General features: G+C 48.3%; 1 protein-coding gene across 2 annotated transcripts; it reads left to right on the top strand.

The window, feature by feature from the left end:
* The first annotated feature begins 1149 nt into the window (after positions 1–1149).
* Positions 1150–16136, top strand: gnb1l (guanine nucleotide binding protein (G protein), beta polypeptide 1-like). Of its 2 annotated transcripts, none has more exons than XM_079364222.1 (6): positions 1150–1318; positions 1464–1589; positions 1755–1917; positions 5337–5429; positions 10425–10640; positions 15720–16136. In XM_079364222.1, exons 1-6 carry the CDS (start codon positions 1212–1214, stop codon positions 15996–15998), a joined length of 984 nt encoding a protein of 327 aa, XP_079220348.1. In that variant the 5' UTR covers positions 1150–1211; the 3' UTR covers positions 15999–16136. The 2 variants fall into 2 exon arrangements, with proteins under 2 accessions (XP_079220348.1, XP_079220349.1); XM_079364223.1 differs by having other exon boundaries at positions 15909–16135.
* Positions 16137–22870: the final 6734 nt, after the last annotated feature.

Here is a 22870-nt window from a genome sequence, read left to right as displayed (position 1 = left end):
TATGCTAAGCTAGCTTAACGCCTCAGCCCCGGACTGTCTTCAGTTGAACTTCATGAGAGCAGAGTTTCCGTGTCACGTTCATGTCACGTTGTTGAACGTGTTGTTGCAGATGATAAACACCTTATATCACGCCGACACAGCAGGAGGTGTGGCTTCCAGTCAGTCCTGCCAGCGTTTTCATGTAAATGATTTGGCGAAGTGAAGTTTCTGCTACATTGAAATCCTCTGCAGACTAAAAGGAGCCGCCTGGAGCGAGCGGTTAGTCCCTACACGATGAGCAGGATTTCTCCTCCTTGTTTTCTGAAGCCGTCTCTGATCAGACATGGTGAAGCAGTGGTTTCGCTCTAGGTGAATGTTGATGCATCATTTCCTAGCAGCATACCTGCGGTCGCTTGAGTTTCCTCAGCCGCCCGGCCGACAGACGACATGAAAGCCTGAGCTGTTAGCTGCGCCTCTGGGACAACGGCTGTTGATCCCAGGAGGAGTGAGAAGCCTCAATCTGTCTGTTTACTGTAATTAAGCTGTCAGGGGCAGTGATTTATGACGTATTGAGTAAGAGAGGTGTTATCATGTCGACGAGGAGCAAGAGAGGGCCACAGGGTTTTTAGCTACTAACAATAGAAAAAGTACAGACGCTGCATTTAACACAAGCGTCTGCAGAGAGAGAGAGAGAGAACAAAACAAGCTGTTCACTTTGGTCTGAGTGTCCTCCTCTCAGAGAGTCTCTCTCCTCTCAGAGAGTCTCACTCCTCTCAGAGAGTCTCTCTCCTCTCAGAGAGTCTCTCTCCTCTCAGAGAGTCTCACTCCTCTCAGAGAGTCTCACTCCTCTCAGAGAGTCTCTCTCCTCTCAGAGAGTCTCACTCCTCTCAGAGAGTCTCACTCCTCTCAGAGAGTCTCACTCCTCTCAGAGAGTCTCACTCCTCTCAGAGAGTCTCACTCCTCTCAGAGAGTCTCTCTCCTCTCAGAGAGTCTCTCTCCTCTCAGAGAGTCTCTCTCCTCTCAGAGAGTCTCTCTCCTCTCAGAGAGTCTCACTCCTCTCAGAGAGTCTCAATCCTCTCAGAGAGTCTCTCTCCCTGCATGTGAATGATATCAGAACGTTTCCCTGACATGAGACTCCTCTGAGCTAACTTTTCTTTTCGTCTCTTTCAGCCAGAGTCCTGACGCCAGTTTGCATCGTCTCCACTTTCGTACATTGACTGCATGAGCCGGCCATGTCTTGTCCCGCTCCGACCCCTATCTACACCCTGCGGGGTGCTGGAGCGCCCCTCAACAGCCTCCACTTCAGCTGCCAGGGGGACGCTCCCCTTCTTTATTCAGCGTGAGTGGTCCAGCACATCATCATGTGTTGCTTTTCTTTCATCGTGTTAGAAGTGTGTGTGTCTCCAAACACCTGCTACGTGCATGCATGGCCAGCCAGCCAATCAGACTGCATGTTTCAGAAAGCATCCTGTTGTTGTTTGCAGGTCAGGCAAAGGTGCCATCCATATCTGGAACCTGCACAGCAGGAGGGCTGAGAGGATTGTCGAAGGTCACTCTGGTCACTCCATCATCTGGGTGAGCACGCTGCGGGCGGCTCATTCCCTCATCAGGTGGCCAATCACACGTTAGCTCTCTTCACTCATACTCTTACTGTCATGCTGTGGCTCAGTGGTAGCGTCAGCCGTCAGGTCAGGGGTTCGATCCCCTGCAGCTGCACGTCTGACGTGACTCGTCTGATTGTTTTCCTCTGTGTGTGTGTGTGTGTGTGTGTGCAGTCAGGGCCGTGACATGCAGGTGTGTGTGTGGGATCTGAGTGAAGGTCGCAGTGAGGTGGTGGACTCGGTGTGGACGGGCAGCGTGGGATTCTGTCAGTGCTCCATGTTGGAAACCCGCTCTGGAAACCAGCTGCTGGCCTTCGCTGGACAGCAGACAGAGGAGGTGAGACATCTGGACTTTCAGAGGCTCCTCGAGGTGAGGTGACACCTGGAGGAGCCCCGTTTCCACCGAGCGGTCCGGATCGGTTCGTCTCAGTACGGCGCGCATTTTGCTGCGTTTCCATAGACTTATCCCGGGAAAGATTCCCAAATAACCGATCTGTACCGTCCCACTTTTTGGGACCCTTCCATTGGGGGGCCAAGAATATCCATCTGACCCTAAAAGGTGGAGCTAAACACTGCAGTTCTCTGATTGGTTGAAAGAATCGTCACTTCCTGTGTTACGTCGCCAAACAAAACTCTGGCGTGTTTAAACCATTGAGTGTAACACAGCTGATTGTTTACGTCTGTATTTGTCCTCGCCTCGATTGAGTTCTTGTAATAAAGAGTCACATGACAGTGACAGAGGAGATAAACTGATGGATGTCTTCTTCGTTGGTTTTGTTTGTGTAGCGTTTTCTCCTTTGTTGAATTTATTAGTTAGCTGTTAGCTGTTAGCTGCTATCATGTGATGCTATTTACATAGCGGCTATCGTCATTCGGCTTACTCGCCGCCTACCAAATAGGGCACGAGTGGCTGTGGAAACACAAACGGGATCGGGCTTAATCGAACCAAACCGTACCGGTCTGTACCGATCCGTACCGGACTGCTGTGTGGAAACGGGGCTTAAGATCTGCCCACAGTGAGGTGACACCTGGAGGAGCAAATAAGATCCAAAATGTTCTGAGGTGAACCTCTGTCAGGAGTTTTTTTATTGAACACTGATTTGTGTCCTGTGATCAGAGGGAGATGATCATGGAGTTGGGAGGTGGGATGGTTAACCCGTTCAAACCCGAGCTGACGTGAAGTGCTCGAACACATTCTGTGTCTTTCAGTTCTGTTTTATGTCTGTAAGGTTTTGTGGCGCTGCAGACCCTCCTGGACAGCACGCTTATGTAAATGAGCTCTCCAGGTAAAACACACCTGAGAGTAAAAGAAGAGCATTGGAGGCGACACGGCGAGGGTTGTTCTCTTACATCATCATTACTGTTAGTCATTCATCATCATCACACTGAGAGTCATTTAAGTCGCTCTGCAGCATGAAGGTCACCTGTATGAGCTTTATTATGACGTGAACAGATGCCCCGCCTGCTCCAGGAAGTCAGTCATGGTCAAGCCCCGCCCTCCTTCCTCTTGAGGTTGTTGTCATTTGCCTCCGGGGACTTAATCTTTTCTAATCGTGTCCTCGGTGACAGAATCAGGACAGAGATGCTGCAGGGTGAACACGACCCCGAGCGACTTTTAACCACGGTAAAGTAAGTCACAGTTTAACCGCCACGTGCTTAAAGCCTTGGCCCGGAAAGGTTGGTCAAACAGGAAGTCCAGCAACGCCTGCTAGGAGAGAGGGCTCTCTGATTGGTGGGTCAGTGGACCAATCAGCGAGCCCATGCTTTAGTTGTCTTTAGTTATCAGACGTCGTGATGAAACACTGTATGGTCATCTTCACAAACCTTCATGTTATCGACTTCAGATGGCGTCCCAGCAGCCATTTTTATTTGGCTGAAAAAGAGAATTCCCAGGTCAGACGAGCGATGAGATCAGGGTCCAAACATTCGATCTGGTAGTTAACGCTCATGGCCTGCAGGCCGGCTGGATGAGGAGCGGGCAGCCGGCCATCCAGCCTTATTGCCTCCAGGTTCACGTGAGCCGCTCTGCTGTGGAGGAGCCACACTTGAAAGGGACAGAGCGGTCACCTGATCCCACCAAACGTAGCCTCTGTTAACCCCGACCCAGCGGGCCAGGCATCGGGGCGCCTGGGACTCCCAGCGCCTCAATAATTCCATTGTCCCCAAAAGACACAATCACACAAACACAGCCATTCAAGTCGGAGCGAAACGGGCCGCGGACGATTTGGTCTCCACAGACATAACCAGCCGAGACAGATGCTTATCATGTGTGTGCAGATAAAACAGTTCACTCTGCACACAGGCAGGTAGGTCAGTATTTAGGTGTGCAACCCAGGTGGTTTTACTGTTTACTGCTCACAGAGAGTGCCAGCAGAAACATGAATTAGTTGTGTGGGTGTTTTATTTATGGGCAGCATGATGCCACACAAGAACAGCCTTCACCTGAGGCGCGGGGAAGTCCTTACAGGCGCTCTTTGTCAGGTACGCAGACGTAAACATGCGGCACAGATGTGGCCTCGTGCTAAAATACAGATGGCTCCCTCGCAGCTACACGGACGCCTAATGAGGATGAATATGCAGATCATCAGCGCCGAGGAAGTGGAAGGAATGAGTTTTGGTGGTGATGCGGGTACACACACTTTATCACCGGCTCCATTAGGCCGTGTGTTCCATCAGAATCAGTGCCAATGTGTGCAGGAAACACCGCTCATGTCCCGGGGTCGGTCTTTAGCAGGATTTATTATAGACAGTGGGGCGGCTGCTCTGCTCTGATGGATGGTACTGTAATGCCGGTTGGAGTTCCTCTGATCTGCGGAGGTCTTGAACCACAGTGACAGATTCAGGTTGCTGCTTTGTTTTTTTGAATTCGAGGGAAAAACAAAGCGGGACGAAGCAGACAGCTCACATCTGCATGGAGTCACAAAGACTGAACGACGTTATTCAGTGAAACAGGAAAGGTTTGATGCTAGCTCAGAGTCTTTGTAGGCTAAAGTCTGACCTCAGTTAGAAAAGGATCCAGGTGAGGCCTGATGTGAAGCTTTACGTGACTTACCTGTAGATAGACTTTTATGGAGGTTTACTTTGAACATTTAGGGCACTAAAAACCTTACTGGGATTAGTTGTATAAAGAAAAGCTTCAGCTGAGTTCTTTGTCTGTTTGTGCCTTTTCTGATTGTCTTGATATTCAAGATTTTGATGTGCAGCTTTTGTTTAGTCGGGAATCCGTTATACTCGCAGAACTGAACACAATGAAGTGTGTGTGTTTGGGTGGGATGGTGGGCGGATATCCTTAGTGTTCACTTATTGAACATTTTAAAGATGAAAAGCAAACATTTCTATTTTTCACCCTTTTTCCTTCAGTAATGAAACTTTCACCCTGATGTTTAACATCCTTCTTGTTGATGTACCCGTCTGTCAGTCAGTCATGTGACTCGTGATGACCAATCAATATTAGTATTGGATAATGGAAGGTCAGAGCAAAGTTTCACAAGCTAACACCTCCAAAAGCGCGTCTGAAGTCATGAGGACTTTTAGTCACAACATCTGGACGGATGTTTTGGTTCCCTGTTGGAGAAGCTAACTCAACTCGTGGTCCAGTGAGGGACCGTCCAGGACGAGATGCATCCCAACACTCGACCTTCCAAACAGCGAATCAGCCTCAGCTCAAGCTTGTTGGTTAAAAAGATGTTCCCTCAGCTCGTGGAGGTGAAGAGGTCAGTAAAGGCTTTAAAGAGGTTTTGTCACGTGTGTCTGCAGATCCAGATCGTGGAGCTGCCCAGTAAGACCCCGGTCTGCTCCCTGGTACCAGACGCTAAGCTGGGGATGGTCATGTGTGTGAAGCTGTGGCAGGTAAGCAGCACACGCCAGTTCACCTGTAATCAAACACCACAGATTCTTCCTCCTTCTTTTCTTTCCCTCTTTTTTTACCTGCTTCACTCTGATTGGCCAGGAGCCCACAACAAGGCGCCATGATAGAAAACTCAACCAAAATGCTCCGGAGAGTCGTGGCACATGATTTACAGCCCAACAACTCGTCCCGGGCCTTTTCCTTTTTTTCTTTTTTTCCGAGCACGTCTTCTCAGCTGGCAGCGAGTTCCGACACTGTAATTAGAGCGTTTGGAAGGGTTGGGGGTTCACCGCCATATATCAGCCTGCAGCTGTACATCCAATCTGATCCCAGAGAAAAAAAAGAGCTGTGTTTTCTAAATGCTGTCGAATGTTTTATTTTCTTTCCCCCAGCCATTAAGGAGACCTGTAATTATTTTTAAGGCTAATTATGAACTCTGGGTCTGGGGCTCCTGGGGGGACGCACGACTTCGAGTGGTTGGAATAAATATGATGTCCTGTGTAGTTTAGTGGCAGCAGGAAGAAAGCTTTAATGTAGCGGGCAGAGTGAGGAGTGCATTCAGTCATGTGACCTGTTGTTGGAGTAAATCCACTACAGACATTTAGATATGCAGTTCATCTAACACTACACAGAAAGTACAACGTAGACAAGATGGCCGCTCAACTGGAAAGTTGCTCCGCTTTGTACGTGCATCGCCTCATAGCGCCCTCTGCTGGTGACAGCCAGAAAGAGGATTAATCATGTAACTCAGTGAAAGTCAAATGAACACCTTTATGATGAATAAAATGTTAGCTAATAAAATGACACCAATGGTCACAGGATCACATGGTCTGATATGATCAGCTGGCTGATGAATCGCTCGGGCTCTGAGTAGAGATTCTTTCATAACGTTTCTACCACAGTCATGAAGGTATCATGAACCTGAAGTGGTGTGTTCACACACACACGTCACAGCGGGAGCTCCACAAACACGCACAGTCACACACACACACACACACACACACAGAGCACTGCGCTCTCTGCTGGCTCAGCTGCTCCTCTCTTAGTGAAGACAGCACAGAGGGGCTTCCACTTCGTCCCCCTCCATCACCTCTGCAACGTTCAGGCGTCACATGGGTGTAAATATGGCAGCTCCATCTTAAAGTGACACTTCATTATTCCCAATGTCCTCGAATGGTGAAGAAGATACAGGCGAGCAGAACGCAGCTTCCTCCCGCTCGCTGCGTCTGCTCATCAGCTCAGCTCAGACGCCATGCACATATTCACCTGGAGTGAGGACGTCATCCAGAATCTTTTGATGGATATGCATCATATCAGCTGTGAAAAGAAACAAACCTGCGAAGGTGCATCAGGAAGCATCTTTTACACTAACTCCAGACACTTTCCCTCCCTCTCTTTGAATCCACCTTTCATCGTCTGATTTATGAGGCAGCGCTGCGTCAGTGTTGAGTGCCAGGAAACATAATGATCAATTATCTGATTCTAAATGATTTCACATCATTGTAATGCTGCACAGGCAGCTGTCGGACTTCAGAGCCGAAGGGCCCAGGTGATTCTAAATCATTTCAGGCTGCTTCCCTTTAAGGCTGAGGCTCATCTGTTACACTGACGGAGCCTGTGTGTGTGTGTGTGTGTGTGTGTGTGTGTGTGTGTGTGTGTGTGTGTGAATGCTCCGTCTACACACACACACACACACTGTATGTCAGGACACAAGAAAAGAAATAAGCTCAGGCCGCCTTTCACGTCACAGGCTCATCTGGAACCTGCTGCTTCTTTAACCTCGCACAGCAGGAGGCAACAGCTGACTCCATCCTCCTCTTTCTCCACCCTGACACACACACACACACACACACACACACACACAGACACACACATAGACACATACACACACACACACACACACACACACACATACACACACACACACACACACACACACACACATACACACATACACACATACACACACACACACACACATAGACACACACATAGACACATACACACACACACACACACACACACATACACACACACATAGACACACACACACACACACACACACACACACATACACACACACACACACACACATACACACACACATAGACACATACACACAAACACACACACACACACACACACACACACACACACACACACACACACACACACTAGCTGAGGAGTGCCCGGCGTGCAGGTTTGTGAAGAGCCTCTCCGTCCTCTCTCTGATCAGTCCTGCTGCCCGCCCCGCCCCGCCTCGCCTCGCCCCGCCCCGCCATCACCTGCTCCACTCTGTCTGAAAGGCCACTGCCTTGTGTCCCTCAATCTGATTGGCTGTGAAGCAGTGAACAATAGGGCAGACACAGAGGGAGAAAGTTCCTCCACATGTGGGGTTTTTCCCGTGTGCAGGGATGCTGGGTTCGACCGGGGGGGGGGGGGGGGGGGGGGGAGGGACAAAAGCGGAGGAAGCGATTGGTTCCTGATGTTGGAGCTGTGCGTGCCTGAGGCCTGCCGCGGCCACATCAGCAAACAAGCAGAGGGCCTCAAAGGTTTAACGAGGAACTGACAGAGGAGTGTTTATCAAAAGAAAACATGACTCTGCTGTCCCCAACAGACGGCTGATTGAGATTATTATCTGGTGACGTTGAGCACATGCAAATGAGCCAAAATGGTAGAAGTCAGATTTGTCGTTTGATGCATTTTATGTTACATATTTTTAAAAAGCGAGCACTAATGCATAACTCCACAGTGAAGCACATGTGGCTGTGGCTCAGCTGGTGGAGTCGTCGTCTCTACACTAGAGGGGTGGGGGGTTCGATTCCCAGCTCCTGCAACCACATGTCCGATGAGACCTTGAGCAAGACCCTGAACTTCAAGTTACTCCTGCTGCTTCCTCACAGAGCACAGAGACAACTTCAGTCCTGAAAGTACACACCAGAGTGTCTCTATGTAAAAACAAATCCTCTGCTCCATCTTCCTCTAACATGTCCACAAACCCCCCAATGATGAGACAAGTCCATCCTCTCCGTCTTCTGCCTGCTCAAACAGGCCGTTTGGAGATGTTCCCTTCATGACATCACAAAGGGCAGTAGCCCCTCCCCCAGGTGGGTGACACTCCCACAGCTAGGTGTTTGTTCTGCCCTCTGAGTCTGCCTTCTCACTGTAAACAATAGGACATGGAGCCAGAAAGCAGCGAGTACACCCGAGCCCTTCCAGAGAGGGGGCGTGGTCAGACACAGCTCATTTACATATTTAAAGCTACAGACACAGCTCATGTTTGTAGCTGAGGCTGTTGAAAACTTGGCGGTGAAGCTGGCTGTGGTCCTGCGTCCGTCTTCCATCCGTCCGTCCGTCCGTCTCTCCTGGTGATGAATCTGCTCCCCGAGCCCCAGCCCCACTCCAGCAGAGAGCCCTCTTGTAGAAAGGCCTGTGGAGGATATAATGAATTAGGTGTCTACCCAGGGTTCCCCGACCTCTGACCCATGGCATCATCAATCAAGGAGGGCTCGCACTCAAGTGAAGCGGTGGGCCCCAAGCCTGGAACGCTTTGGCGGGCCCCTGTCGGCGAGCAGAGGCCAGTGATTTTCACTTGTTATTATTTGTTTTCATAATCCCGCAGTGTTCGTCCTGGCTGATGTGTTTGGAAGGAATACACGACTGGGCCCATGATTTGTTTAAACCTGGGAGAAGAGAAACGTGGAGCGCTAAGTGAGAAGAGGACTTGAAGATGGATGGAAGAAGTGGCAGGCGAGGCCCCTCTTTGCACATATGGAAAAGATTAATTTCCCTGCATCTTTCTGCAGGGCACGGCGCTCTCGCTGAGGGCGAGCCGAGCAGTCGGAGTGCACACAGCTCCTCTGGACTCTCCAGTCTTCAAAAGGCACGTTGTCATGGGAAGAAGAACGGCACTCGGCGTAAAGCGTTCGCTCTCGACGAGATGAGCAGCGTGGTTAGGAGGCGGGCCTCGTGCACAACATCGCCTGGAAAGACTTTAAAAGCAGAAACATTACTCACCCTGAACCTTTTTCTCACATCTGTCTCTTGGGACAGATATTAATCTTCATGTTTTTGATCCAGAGACTCTTCAAATAAGAAAGGCAGAGGAGCCTCTGAAAGAGAGCAGGACTGAGAGGTTCTCACACTAAAGAAACAACAATAAAAATGAATGTTTCCTCAAAACTGGTCATTAGTCTTTAGGTCCTGACAGAAATGAAGAGCTGCCTGTTTGTGTTTTACAGACGTACTGTTGTTGTGTCTGTTTTTGTTTGTGCAGCGGTTTGTTTGATTTTTGAGCCTGGTGACTGAACCTTTGACATGGTTCGATAAAAGGAGGAGACCGAGAAGGTGTGGCGTGTTGCAGTGTGAGTGAGCGTGCGTCAGGTGGTGGAGCTGATTACTGACTTCAAGTTTCAGTAACAACCAAACAATGTCAGACATCTCTGCAGAGTTCAACTTTATACGGTTTAGATCACATTTTGGAGAAAGAAGAAGAACGAATGTGATTGGAGTGTTTTGTTAAAGATATTATTTATATACTCAGATATGTATTTTTATTTTAGCCTGGATCAAACAGGACGGCTGTAGAGAGACGCGAAGACGCTGGGAGGAGAGAGGATTCAAAGGACCATAGCCTCCGTCCATGGAGAATTCCTGTGTTTCCTAAATGTTTTTATTGTTCTCTCTTTATCTGAAAGCTTCAGAGTGACGGGACTATGAGGAGAGGGAGTGTGGGGGGTAACACACGCCACAGAGTCAGGGAAATCAGAGTAATGGGAAGATGCTGCTGAGATCCAGGCGGGCAGCAGCTGTGTGCGTGCTCAGTGATGCAGCAGAGGAGTAAAGAGAGAGAGCAGCAGGCTGATGAGTGGAGCTTCCAGGATGATAACCTCTGCTCTGCTCGGCTTCCAGCAGCGTGCAGCCGCCTCTTCTGTGCTTGTAAACTCCACCGCTCTCCTCTAACCTCCCCTCTCTTATCGTCTCCCCCTCTCCTCCAGCCAGCCTCGGGGTCCGGACCGCTCCTGCTCGCTGGTTACGAGGACGGTTCCCTGTTGCTTTGGGACGTTACCCAGAGGTCCAAGCTGAGCCACGCCAAAGCCCACCCTGAGCCTGTCATGTGCCTGACCTTTGACCCCGAGCGTCTGAGGGGCGTATCAGGCTCCTCGGAGAAGACCCTCTCCTCCTGGACGCTGGACAGACAGAACAACCTGCAGGTCAGCTGAGCACATGGAGACGTCCGGAGGGGGCGGGGCCGTTTGTGTGCTTCAGTAGTCACACGCTCCGCCCCATCATGTGTTCATGTGATTCTGATTAACACTTCTATTTAGGGGCAGTCATGTGACATGTTTGGGGGCGGGGCTTAGCTGCAGAGACCTTTGACTGGCTGAAGCGAGACATTTAAAATAGATTAATTTATCTGATACTGTTAGCGATGTAGCACTTAGCATGAAGAGCTGAAGCCGTTAAAGCCAATGAAAGGTCGTGCTGCAGAAGGAGAGAAGTGTTGCCTTTCTGCAGACTCTCTCAGAAAACATCAGGGGCCAAAGAGGAAGAGGCTCCGCAGGGCTCCAGGGGCCATAAATCAGCTGCTGGTTACACAGTGTTGGCAGGGCCAGGGGCCAAGGGCCGGACCCGAGCTGTCAGTCCAGACTTAAAGCCACCCACAGACACACGTTGGGCCTGGACGACACTCTGTGTATAGTTAAACATGGAGGAAACTCTCGGGATGCCATTTTTCTTTGGGTTGTGTAGAAAAGAGCAGAATGATTTAAGACCGACGTTAGAACTGACCCGCACGCTAATGAGACTCAACAACCAATGAAAACACAGCAACTTAAAGTCGTGTGACACATCAGGAGTTACATAAAGACCACCATGTAGATCACATAGTGATGCTCTGGGTCACATCACCCCAAAGTCACATCACCCCCCCCCCCTCCTCGGACACACTCTCACCTGATCCAAATGGGTTCTGCTGGACAGTCTACCTGCATAATTCATTTCACATAACAATGCACCGGAGACTGAGCGCCTCATTGAGAGCTGGGCTTTCTCCTGCCTTCAGGAGCGAGAGGGAAAGCTCCCATCCTGCAGAGAGCTCGCGGTGAATCGGAGCAGAAAGGAACGTGAGGCAGATAGAGCGCACTGCTGCACGTCAGAGGACTATTATTCTTTCCAGGGCTCTTTACAAATGAATGCTTGAATTAGAAATATTTGCAAAAGCCTATTTTCTCTCCCTGAAAATGCGTCTACCAAAACATTACGTTCAGTGTACTAAAAACAGGAACGAGTGAATATTTGGTTTATTTTTCTCGAGCAACACAATATTGATTCAGCGTGTGATCCAGGATGAGGATGACAGGGAAAAAGCACAGGCAGAGGGAAAGCATCCAACAGGGGCTTTTAAATTATCCCGGAGTGCAGCTCAGTGTGACGTCCAGACAGCTATGCTCACTTCTTCCCACAAAAGTATTTTTGTGTGGCAGCAGCTAGGAGGGAGCGGGAGGACCTGCCGGGTGGCAGACCCGGCCCCGAATCCTGACGGACGACCCGTGAGAGGTAATAAAAATATCAAAACCTTTGAGGCCCCTTTAACTAAACAAAAAACACATCTGCAGTAAAGGGAGCAGCGGCTCACAGTGGGAGGCTGAAATAAAGGCAGTAAGTGGCTCAGCATCCCGCGGCCCGCAGAGCCGCGCTCTCCAGTGTGGCAGCGAAGACGGATGCTCGTTGTGAAACTGAATGTGACACAACACAGCGCAGTTATGATTGAGTGAAGCTGAAAGGCTGTGAAGTGAGCTTATCAAGGCCAGATAAAGACAGAGCGCCTCAGGAATGGAGCTTAATGTCTTACACATGGCTCCCACAGGCCTCTATCTGCTGTGTGACCTGGCTGCCCTGATGCATCGCCCCCCCCTCCTTCTCCCAGTGCACATTTACAGGAATGTGTCCGGGTGAGGGCGGGGGTGCTGGGGTTTACAAGCTGTTAAGCCAGATGGACAGATATTTAAGGCGGCCGCTCAAACCTATTGACAAGTGCAGTGACAGGTTGATCCAGGGCAACGAGCGAGCTGATTGGACGAGGAGAAAACACCTATGGACGGAGGAAGAGCAGAAGTGTAAATGGAGCATGGCTGACAGCACGCTTCTCCTGAGACTGATGACAGGTGTGTACAGGTGTGTACAGGTGGACCCCCCCCCCCCCCCCCCCCCCGTCTTGTGGGCGACTGATGCATGTATGAGCTTTCTGTCATTAAAATGATCGCTCTCTTCTTCTGTGTTTTGGGAGCGCTCACCTGTTGGACACATCCGTCTCCTGTCAGCTGTCTGACAGGCCAGGTGACAAAAGGCTGTAATCTCCCCTCCGCTGAGTGTGATTCAGGGACAGGGTGTGTCAGAAATACCTGTGAAAAAGCCTCCCAGCCGCTCGGCTCCAGTGAGTGGGCGATGACGGGAAGTTTCAGTCGGCGAGCGTGAACGCCAACATCCGTGCCGAGAGTGAGACGGGGAGGGAAGAGGAGCGAGGCTGGAGTGAGAGCTGCTGAGGTGTCTCTGTCGCTGAGATGCTACAAAGTGTGAGCGTGTGTCGGCTCAGAGCGGACCCAGCAGAGCCCAGAGAGCGCTGGCGTTTAGGAAACGGCGTGCTCATAGTGTGCGAGTCCGGGCTGCACAGGCAGCGATGATCAGAGAATCAGGGGGAAGAATCAGCTGAGAGAGAACACGACTGCCCCGTTTGTCTAATGGGCTTCAGTACACACGCCGGCGTCAGGAGGCGGCCATGAGTTAACAGTGACCACAACCTGTAAACATTTCCTTTTTTACTGAAGGACAAAGACGAGTTAGCAACAAGGCTTGACAGGCTGGACTGCTGTCATTTATAGGTCTGCTTATCATTTCCCTTCTTATGGTTCAGTCTCAAATCTTACTGTCACTGAATCACATTTTAAAGATTGAACTATTCCTGTCTTAATGTACAATAACGTACAAGTTCAGCTTAGCTTAGCTTAGCTTAGCTAGCAAATACTGTGAAACAGACACCCTGGTTACAGAAGCCCTTTGTCATATTGACGCTGTGATGTTGGGTTCAGCTCCCTGCAGTATTAATCACGTCACAAAAACAGACTTTTATTTTCTTCATTAAAACAAAGAATCTGTTCGACTTTCAAACATTCACTTTGTAATCAGACAGTAACTCAGCAGAGCCGGCATCACGCTAGCTTCCTGTTATTCCCTGAGCACGGTGATGGCGCTGTGATGGAGTGGTGTTGCCGTGGTGATGGCGCGGTGATGGAGTGGTGATGGCGCGGTGATGGAGTGGTGTTGCCGTGGTGATGGCGTGGTGATGGAGCGGTGATGGCGTGGTGTTGCCGCGGTGATGGCGTGGTGATGGAGTGGTGATGGCGCGGTCATGGCGTGGTGATGGAGTGGTGATGGCGCTGTGATGGAGTGGTGTTGCCGTGGTGATGGCGTGGTGATGGAGCGGTGATGGAGTGGTGATGGCGCAGTGATGGAGTGGTGTTGCCGTGGTGATGGCGTGGTGATGGAGCGGTGATGGCGTGGTGTTGCCGTGGTGATGGCGTGGTGATGGAGTGGTGATGGCGCGGTGATGGCGTGGTGATGGAGTGGTGATGGCGCGTGATGGCGTGGTGACGGCGCAGTGATGGAGTGGTGATGGCGTGGTGATGGCGCTGTGATGGAGTGGTGATGGCGTGGTGATGGCGCTGTGATGGAGTGGTGTTGCCGTGATGGCGCGGTGATGGCGCGGTGATGGAGTGGTGATGGCGTGGTGATGGCGCTGTGATGGAGTGGTGTTGCCGTGATGGCGCGGTGATGGCGCTGTGATGCCACATTCGTTGTTGTTGTTGTTTTTTACACTGATAAATAAAGATAAATAAATAAATAGGATATAAGTCTATAAAGTGGTTTTCAGTAACTGGTCATTTGGGTTGTGAAGGGTTAATAAGACGGTTCAGAACCAGCACTTTCTCTGCTCAATATAAGAGCAGTTCTCAGACCGGGTCAAATGACCATTACTGCATCATTAGCCGCTCTCTGCTCACAATTAACCCTTTAATGAAACCAATGACACACACGAAGGGAAGCAAAACAAACACCAGCAGACACTTAAACCCATCATTATCAGGCGGCTAATGCTAACCAGATGTGGCGAGGACGGGGCATACCAGCTTCTTGAGGTAATAACTCCAAACAAGCTTTCACCCCCAGCGTTTCTCTGGATCTGAGTATCGACTTGTTTGGTCTGAACGGGGGTCGATGACGGTTTGATGCAGAAATAATGACATCACTGCTTGTTCTGATCATAGCTGTTTTGATGGGTGACATTCCTCCCTGCTCCCTCTCTGCCGTACATTCCTCTCCCTCCACTCGGCCGGGGAGTACCTGGCTTATATCTTCCACATGCAGCATGTGGCCGGCTCCCGCCCCGAACAGGAGCGTGCACATAAATCCTCTCGTCCAAGACCATTACTCTCCGCGGACACAACTTATGAAGTCAATTTTCCGCCGTCCAGTTCGATTTCTGCCCTCATATCCAGATGTTTTCATCCCGTGTGCAGGTCCAGCAGAGACCCCGTCCCCGCTGGAAGAGCACGTTCGCTCCCCAGGAATGCTCTCCTCACACAGCAGGCCCCTCAGATAGCGATCTGAGCAGCCATTCATTATCACATGTCAGAATGTTGCCCCTTTAGAGAGATTGATACCGTCCCTGGGACACTGTAGATCACAGGGAGAGGGAGCTGTGGCTAATCTTTAGCAGGCAGACGCTACAACAGCGTATTTATCGGGTCTCTTGTCCTGCTGACCGGACCTTTCAGTCTGACTGTAATTCATCAGAGGCGCTTAGAGCAACAAGGCCTCTGCAAACACGTATTTCAGCGACGGTCTTACAAACTGTGACAAAGGTAAGTCAAGGCAGTGGTGCTTGCAGAGTAGCCCCCCCGCCTAACTCCAAACCAAATAGTGGGATGCAGAGAGATGTGCTAGCAGCCCGCGTGCCATAATGTTTTATGGTCGATGATTGAGTCCCAGGAGTCTCCAGCCAGGTTCAACAGACAGCTTACAGCTCAGTCATCAGATCAGCTGATCGTCTGTGTTGGTTTTGGACAGCGTTTCTGGACAGCTTTGATTCATCGACTCATTGACCTCATTGTTTTGTCTTTTTGTCGTGGGCATCACGCTTACTGGGCTCTAAACTCCGGTGACAGTCGCCTCACTGAAAGAAGTGCTACTCGCCCTCTGGTGATACATGTCAAGGTGTGTTTGTGTTTTCACAGCTCCAGGGTGACGTGACGCTGGTGAACGCCGGGGTTTCCCAGCTGTGTATCAGGGGCGATGGGAAACTGCTGGCGTCAGCGGGCTGGGACCATCGCGTGCGGGTGTTTGGCTGGAAGAAGCTGAAACCGCTGGCCGTGCTCCAGTACCACACCGACATGGTGCTAAGTGTGACCTTCTCTGACCACCAGGACCCCAGACTAAGACTGCTGGCTGCTGGATCCAAGGACCAGAGGATCAGCCTGTGGTCCATCTACAACCAGGGAGCTGACACTGGCTGAGCCTGGGAGCGGCGCCAGAGCCCAGCGAGGCTCCAACATCTGCACGCTGTGTACTCTGAAGTGAGAGACATGCACTGGACTGTCCATTTGTTTATCTTCCCACAACTGTTCAGAGAGGGAGCTCAGGTTCCCGGACGTGTGGATCTACGGAGCGCTGATTCAACTTTATTCCACACAAGTTTGACTTTAGTTTTTAGATCATTCATGAAAGAAAAAAGTACAAATCTGATGCAGGTCACACAGACACATTCAGAGGCAGCAGGAGGCCTTTGGCTGTCTCGCCCGAGGAAACATCAGACATGAGGCTGCAGGAGTTGGGGATCGAACACCTGACCGAGACGACCGACTCTACCACTGAGCCACAGCCGCTTATTTAAAGCTTCAACCTGAGTCATTTTAAAACATTTAAAAGAGGAGAGGAACACATCGATGTGAGAGACTGATCATTGATACACAGACAAAGCAGAACATGTGAATAAAAGAGGTTTATGAAAAGGTCATGTGACCAGGACATGAAAACACACACACACCTGTTGAAGATGAAGAAGGCCGACATGTCAACCGTACCTGATTTTATTCTGTTCATGTACTTCAAATCTTTAACTTCTGAAGAAGTCGATAAATGTTTTTTTTATTTCTGGAGAGAAACTTTTGATTCTTCTTCCAACAGCGTCCACATTCAGAATCTGATGCAGACTGAGCTCACACTGTCCCACTGAATCCTCTCAACACGTATGAACTCCAACTGGACAATTATCAATAGTTGTTCTTGGATAAATACACACCGGTAAAAACACTCTCTCCCCTCACACACACTCATAATATTCCCTTTGGCTGGAGGGCGTTTCTGTCATCAGAGGGGAAGAGCGATTCAACGTGCCATCATCTCTCTGCTCGTCTGGAGCTGCTGGGTCCTCAATGTGTGCCTGAGGGGATTTTATTTGTATTTATTTTAGCCAAAGGTCTGTGATGTTTAAAAAAAGCTTTTGTTTTTGTTCTGCCACATGTTCTCTAACTGCTCCATCATTCATGAAATAAAGCTGATGGGATTTGAGTCGTGCTTTCTTATTCAGCAGGTCTTGGAGGGTCCTGATGCTGGACCTGGTCTGGAGGAGCTGATCGGGCTGTGATCAGCCGTCCTGCCTCAGCGTGCACGATCAGGCTGAAATGTGGATTTAAAAACGGAAATCGGAAATCGGTTTATGGCCGTAGTGTTTCTAATAAATGAACACATACCTGAGAGTGAGGAGTCACAGGCTGACGCGGCCTCACCTCCTGCCAGACTGTCTTAGTACCATGAATGAATGAGGCCTGTGTTGACCTCTGAGCCAGCTGTTTGCTCTTTTGTGATCGCTCCATGCAGGTATGTGATTGTGTTGACTCGTCCGATAGATTTGCTCCAGTGCATTTGAATCTGAAGCGTCTGAGACGCACCTGAGCGTCTGTGTGATGGTGTTTTAGCAGCTCTGAGCTCAACACACACAGGCTGACCTGGGAGCTTTGTCAAACAAGGTTCATCACAGCGGGGGAATAAAGAACAGAGCTCACCTCCATCAGCAATGTTCAGCTCTCTGTTCATGAATCAGCACTGTTTCTTCTTTACAGCACAGCTCACACCTACACACTCACACTGATGGTAGAGGCTGCTGCAGAGTAAAGAGTCCATCAGTATTAACTCATCCATTCATACACATTCACACACTGATGGTAGAGGCTGCTGCAGAGTAAAGAGTCCATCAGTATTAACTCATCCATTCACACACATTCACACACTGATGGTAGAGGCTGCTGCAGTATTAACTCATCCATTCATACAGCACAGACAAAGCAGCGGGAGCAAGTCAGGGTTAAGTGTCTTGCCCAAGGACACATTGCAGAAGCTGAACCCTCGACCTTCCTGTTGAGAGACGACTACTCTCCCACTGAGCCACAGCCGCCCCAGAATCTGAGATAAAATGTTTTCATGTCCTCTGTCGGGCGATTGTTTCCGTCAGACATACAGATGGGGTCTTGTTTGTGAGAGAGAATCCAGAGGTGTTGTTTTTCTCTCCACTGTCTCTATTAATATCTGTCAGGCAATGAGCAGCATGGGGGGGGGGGGGGGCATGGACTTCAAACGCTCCATGTTCTGCTTCATAAAGCCCCGTGTCTCCTGGGATGACCCCGAGCAGAGGAGCTCATCATGCTGTACAGGAAAGGCCTGAGAAATCAAAGAGCCAGACTCGCACGGGGCCACCAGTCATTAGTGAGCAGAGGAAAGACGAGGTCATTCGCACGACAAGCTTCCGTGTGGCGCGTGAGTGGAAAAAAAACAAAACGTGTCACTGCAGGTTTAGTTTTTTTCATGTCATGTTTTTGAGTCTTCAGACATTCAGAAATGGAATCAAACATGGAAGTGTTTTTTAAATTCTGCCTTTGATGTGTTTGACTCGTTCCCCGCAGAGCGCCGTCCCTGTTGTCCCTGTTGTCCCTGACCCCTCTGGTGACGAGCTGCATTCATAAAAAGCTTCACTGTTGACTTTGAACAAACAGTGGAGGTGGCGAGGGCCAGCTTCCGTCCGTTCTCTGATAAATCAAACGCCGGCTCCATCGGTGCAGATCTGTGCAGAGCCTGGTGCGTGGTGGGGAGGCCGGGGACCTCGTAAATCACTTCATAATGGATCATTTAGGAAGTCAATAAATGGACAGGCACAATAGAGCCTGTGCTTCACTTATCGCCTAACGTGTGTCTTCCTCAGCCTGGGGGTCAGAGGTCAGCCTGGCTTAGGGAGAGGACATAATGCATTGTGGGTTTTTTGTTGATGCTGACACTTGTTAAGCCTTTGAGTGTTCGACTCCACGCTGAGCCTGATTATGAAAATGATCCTTTTTACAAGGTTTCACCTCTATGTGTTTTTATGTCCCAAAAACAAAAACACCTCATGAACATTGGCTCCCTTTGTCGTTTAGTTTGAGAGCTCAGCTTGTGTGTGTGTGTGTGTGTGTGTGTGTGTGTGTGTGGCTGCATGTGTACGAAGGTTTTTATCATTAATGAATACTAACAAAACAGCAAAATATGAAATGTAAAAATCGTTTTCTTCAACTGAAACTCAAATAAAAAACGAGGCTTTACCAGATACATCACTAACTGGAACCCTTCTAAATGATAGAGACATCGTCCTCACATAGGGACACACTGAAGGTAGGACATAATGTTGGTGAAGGGCTGAAGTAGGCTCTGAAAGGGTTAATCAAGACTGAACACGTTTACATTGAAACATCAGTGATGCTTTAGCAGAGACATCCACAGAAAAGCTTTGAATTATTTTTATTTTTTAGGTTTATTTTGGGTTTGTTGGGACTTTATCATAGAGACAGGAGAGAGAGAGAGAGAGAGAGAGACAGAGAGAGAGGGAGAGAGAGAGACAGAGAGAGAGAGACAGAGAGAGAGAGGGAGAGAGAGGGAGAGAGACAGAGAGAGAGGGAGAGAGAGAGAGAGAGAGAGAGAGAAACGGGTTTCTCTTTCCTATAAAACATATCAAAGAGTGTTTTTAAAGATGTCTCTGTTTATCTTCTCCTGAACCCTTCACGATCTAGAGAAGAAAAAAATGAAGCATTTTCACAAACTGAAAACATTCAAAATGAATCAAAATGACCGGAAAAAGAACTCACTGATGTTTATTCGAATATTCAAAAAAAAAAAAAAAATTGAGTTTCCTGATGTATCTTTCATCACTAGAAGTTCACTGATTTACCCCGGTCTATATGCGTGATGTGTTCAGATGTGATGTGAATGATCTAAAACAGGCAGCACGCTAACTTTGAGCTGTAATGCTTTTGACTTCCTGCAGTTGGCGCAGTTTCTCTGATTCGCTTCTTGAAGATAAAAAACACATTTTTAGTTTGCATAGAGTTTAAAATATCTCCGACACACCCTGGGAATATTTAAACAAGAGGAATAAAATCTAATCATCTGAAATATGCAATGAACACAGGTGTGTAAAGCAGGCAGAGGAGGACTTCCTGTGCAGATCTCTGGCTGAATGTTGCTGCAGTGCGTGTGCTCTTTGTAGTGACATTAAAAGATCTCTCTGCTTTTAAAACCTTGTCCTTCCATGAGCTCTGTTACTTTAAAGGACCTAAAACACATGTTAAAGGAAACTTACTCTTTCACATGTGTGCAATTCAAAAACGTCCCCGAGCACCGAGTCATTGTGCACAGGTGTGAAGTACGACCACAGAGCATCTCATTCATTGATACAGTTTGGTGTAAAGATACACAACTTTAATTCTACAGGTGGAGACGTGAACAAACAGTTCAGCATTCAAAGTTCTTCTGTAATGAAATCTGAATTTCTCTGCATGGTCATTAAAAAGTATAATCAAAATTAGGGGCACTTCCCATGTACAGACTTGATAGACTCAAGCGGGCGTTTGGGTTCAAATCCGACCTGTGGCTCCCTCCTGCATGTCATTGTTTTATCTTTTCAAAAGTGTTTAAAATTAGCACATGTGCTCAGATCAATGCATGTGGTCTGTCCAATGTAATTGTTATGTCCACATCAAATAAACTTCCTCTCCTCTGTCCTGAAGACACAAAGACAGACCAAAACATAATCTTCAGAAAAGATAACTATGATGATAAATTCCACCTTCAACAAATACTGAAGTCATGTTCTTGATCATGTGGTTTCTATTTATCTGATTTTGTTTCATTCTTTTGAAGAAGCACAAAAAAACCTTTTCTTTTTTTTAGCCGTTCACAAAGAACAAGGAAAACTATGTGGAAAGAGAAATAAAAGAATAAATAGAAATGTGCTTTTTCTCTTCTTTTTTTCTTTTACAATACTGTAATGTACTGTGGCAAAAACATGTATACTTAAAGACATTCACATCTGTATAATGCAGGAGGGAGTACGCTCAGCAGAGCTTTCACCCACCCTAACCCTGAAGGATCAGAGCTTCCACTGCAGTCAGTCCCAACAGTCACAGAAAACACTCCTCTTTATTTACACCTGATACACAGTCAGTGTCACTCACTTCTGATTAAACTTTCTTACTGACTAACAATGACATTCCATAACATGAAGTGAAAGTTCAACATGTTTCTTCTTCTTATCTTTAACTTTTCTACCTCACTCATTTGGGCTGCATGGGCGCCCCCTATGGGCGGCTGGCGCCCCTTGCATTTAGAGTGTCCTGCCTGTGTCCGGTCCGGCCCTGCATTCAGCTCAACCTCAGGGATCAACTCCAACTGAGCGGATGTGTTCTTCACACAGAGACTGTCACATTGTTCAGTGTGTACAGTGTAAGGCTCTCTGCTGAATAATACCACACTGCATGAACTCAAACACATCTTTCTATGATTGTTGTTTAAAAAAATCCCCTTGAAATGACGTGTTTTCATATTGTTATGAACTCTTTCAGTGACACGTTCATGGCTCCTCCCCCTTCATGTATAGATTCTATACAGAGGTGTAGAGGTGTCTGAAGAAGTGGGTCAAAGTATCCCGTCCAGCAGAGGATAAACAGAAAAAGGCCTACTCACTCGACTTCCTCTGGCTGACTTAAGGGAGAAGGGATTGTTCTGAAATTAACATTTACTGCAAAAAAAGAGCAGCTTTTATTATTTTAACTGGCAAACAGACCTTTGACCATCCTGAAGAAAACATACTGCAGAGAGGAAGTGTTTAAACCAGTACACCTCTGTTTATAGAGAAATACAGGGTGATATTGGTTTTCTTTTTAAATTGGCCATCCTTTAAGTGTCTCCTCTAGGTGAAATGAAGGTGATAAACTCACTCATTTATTTTACTGAAGTGTGTGCAGATGAACCTGTTGGTAACCCAGATTGTGGTGGTGTTTTCCCTCTGCGGTCAGAGAGGTCAGATGATCCTTCATAATACAGATAACAGGCTTTAGGTCTAATTGATGTTTCTTCTGGGTTAGAAGAAACCTGTAATTAGTCTCAATTTCACCTTTCGACCCCGCTCTCCCCTCCCACGTGCTATACTCTAACCAAAGTGCGCACGAGCCTCCTCGGCGTGAAGTGGGGACACTGACGTCACAAACCATAAACCCGCCGTATGCAGAGTAATGCAGAGTGTATGACAGCGTTTATTCTGATTGGATAAACTGTGTTTCTCGTCATGTCACCGACTCTGTCTCCTGATCCTCCCTGGGACCTGAGCACCCGCAGGCCGCGTCGGTCCACCCCAGGACCCGACAACATGGAAACACGTTGGATTGGCTATTTGAATGGGATACCCGGATGGAAAACAAAAACAATTTTAATTGAATTAAAATAAAATAAAAAAGAAGTGGGGAAAAAACGCTTCCTCGTAAGTAAATATCGACTGAGGAATTAATATGAAGACTTTTCTCAGTAAATTCCTCAGGTTATTTAAATTTACATTTGGATATAAAGGTCGATAAATTATTTTTTCAGGACGTCATTATTGTCCATGTAGCTTCAACGCTTTAGTGACCGCGCACACAAACAACAAAACGATATACCCAATTAGTCAAGGCGTTTAAATGAGTGGAAACATTATTTAACCTTTGACACCTTTACACGCCATTAAACAGTCAGGGGTCACGCGCCCTCGGGCATCCTCTCCCCCTCCTCTCGGCTCCATGGCAGCAAAAAAAAGACTTTATTGAAATGAATCATTCGGCACTGTTTCCCGTGGAGAGGGGACACACAGAGATTAACCTTGACAACAAAGCATTCCTCATAGGACTTTAAAAAGGGGGGAGGGGGTGGAAATAGAGCGCGTGACATCCTTAAAATATCATCACACTGTCCCATTAAATATGAGCGATGATTTCCTTTAGGAAAGAAGGTAAATGGAACTGATGTGGTGTTTTTACACACTTATCTGTTGATCATC

The sequence above is a fragment of the Symphodus melops genome (assembly GCF_947650265.1).
Source record: "Symphodus melops genome assembly, chromosome: 1".
NCBI classification, from domain to species: Eukaryota; Metazoa; Chordata; class Actinopteri; order Labriformes; family Labridae; genus Symphodus; species Symphodus melops.
This window is presented reverse-complemented; position numbering and strand designations above follow the sequence as displayed.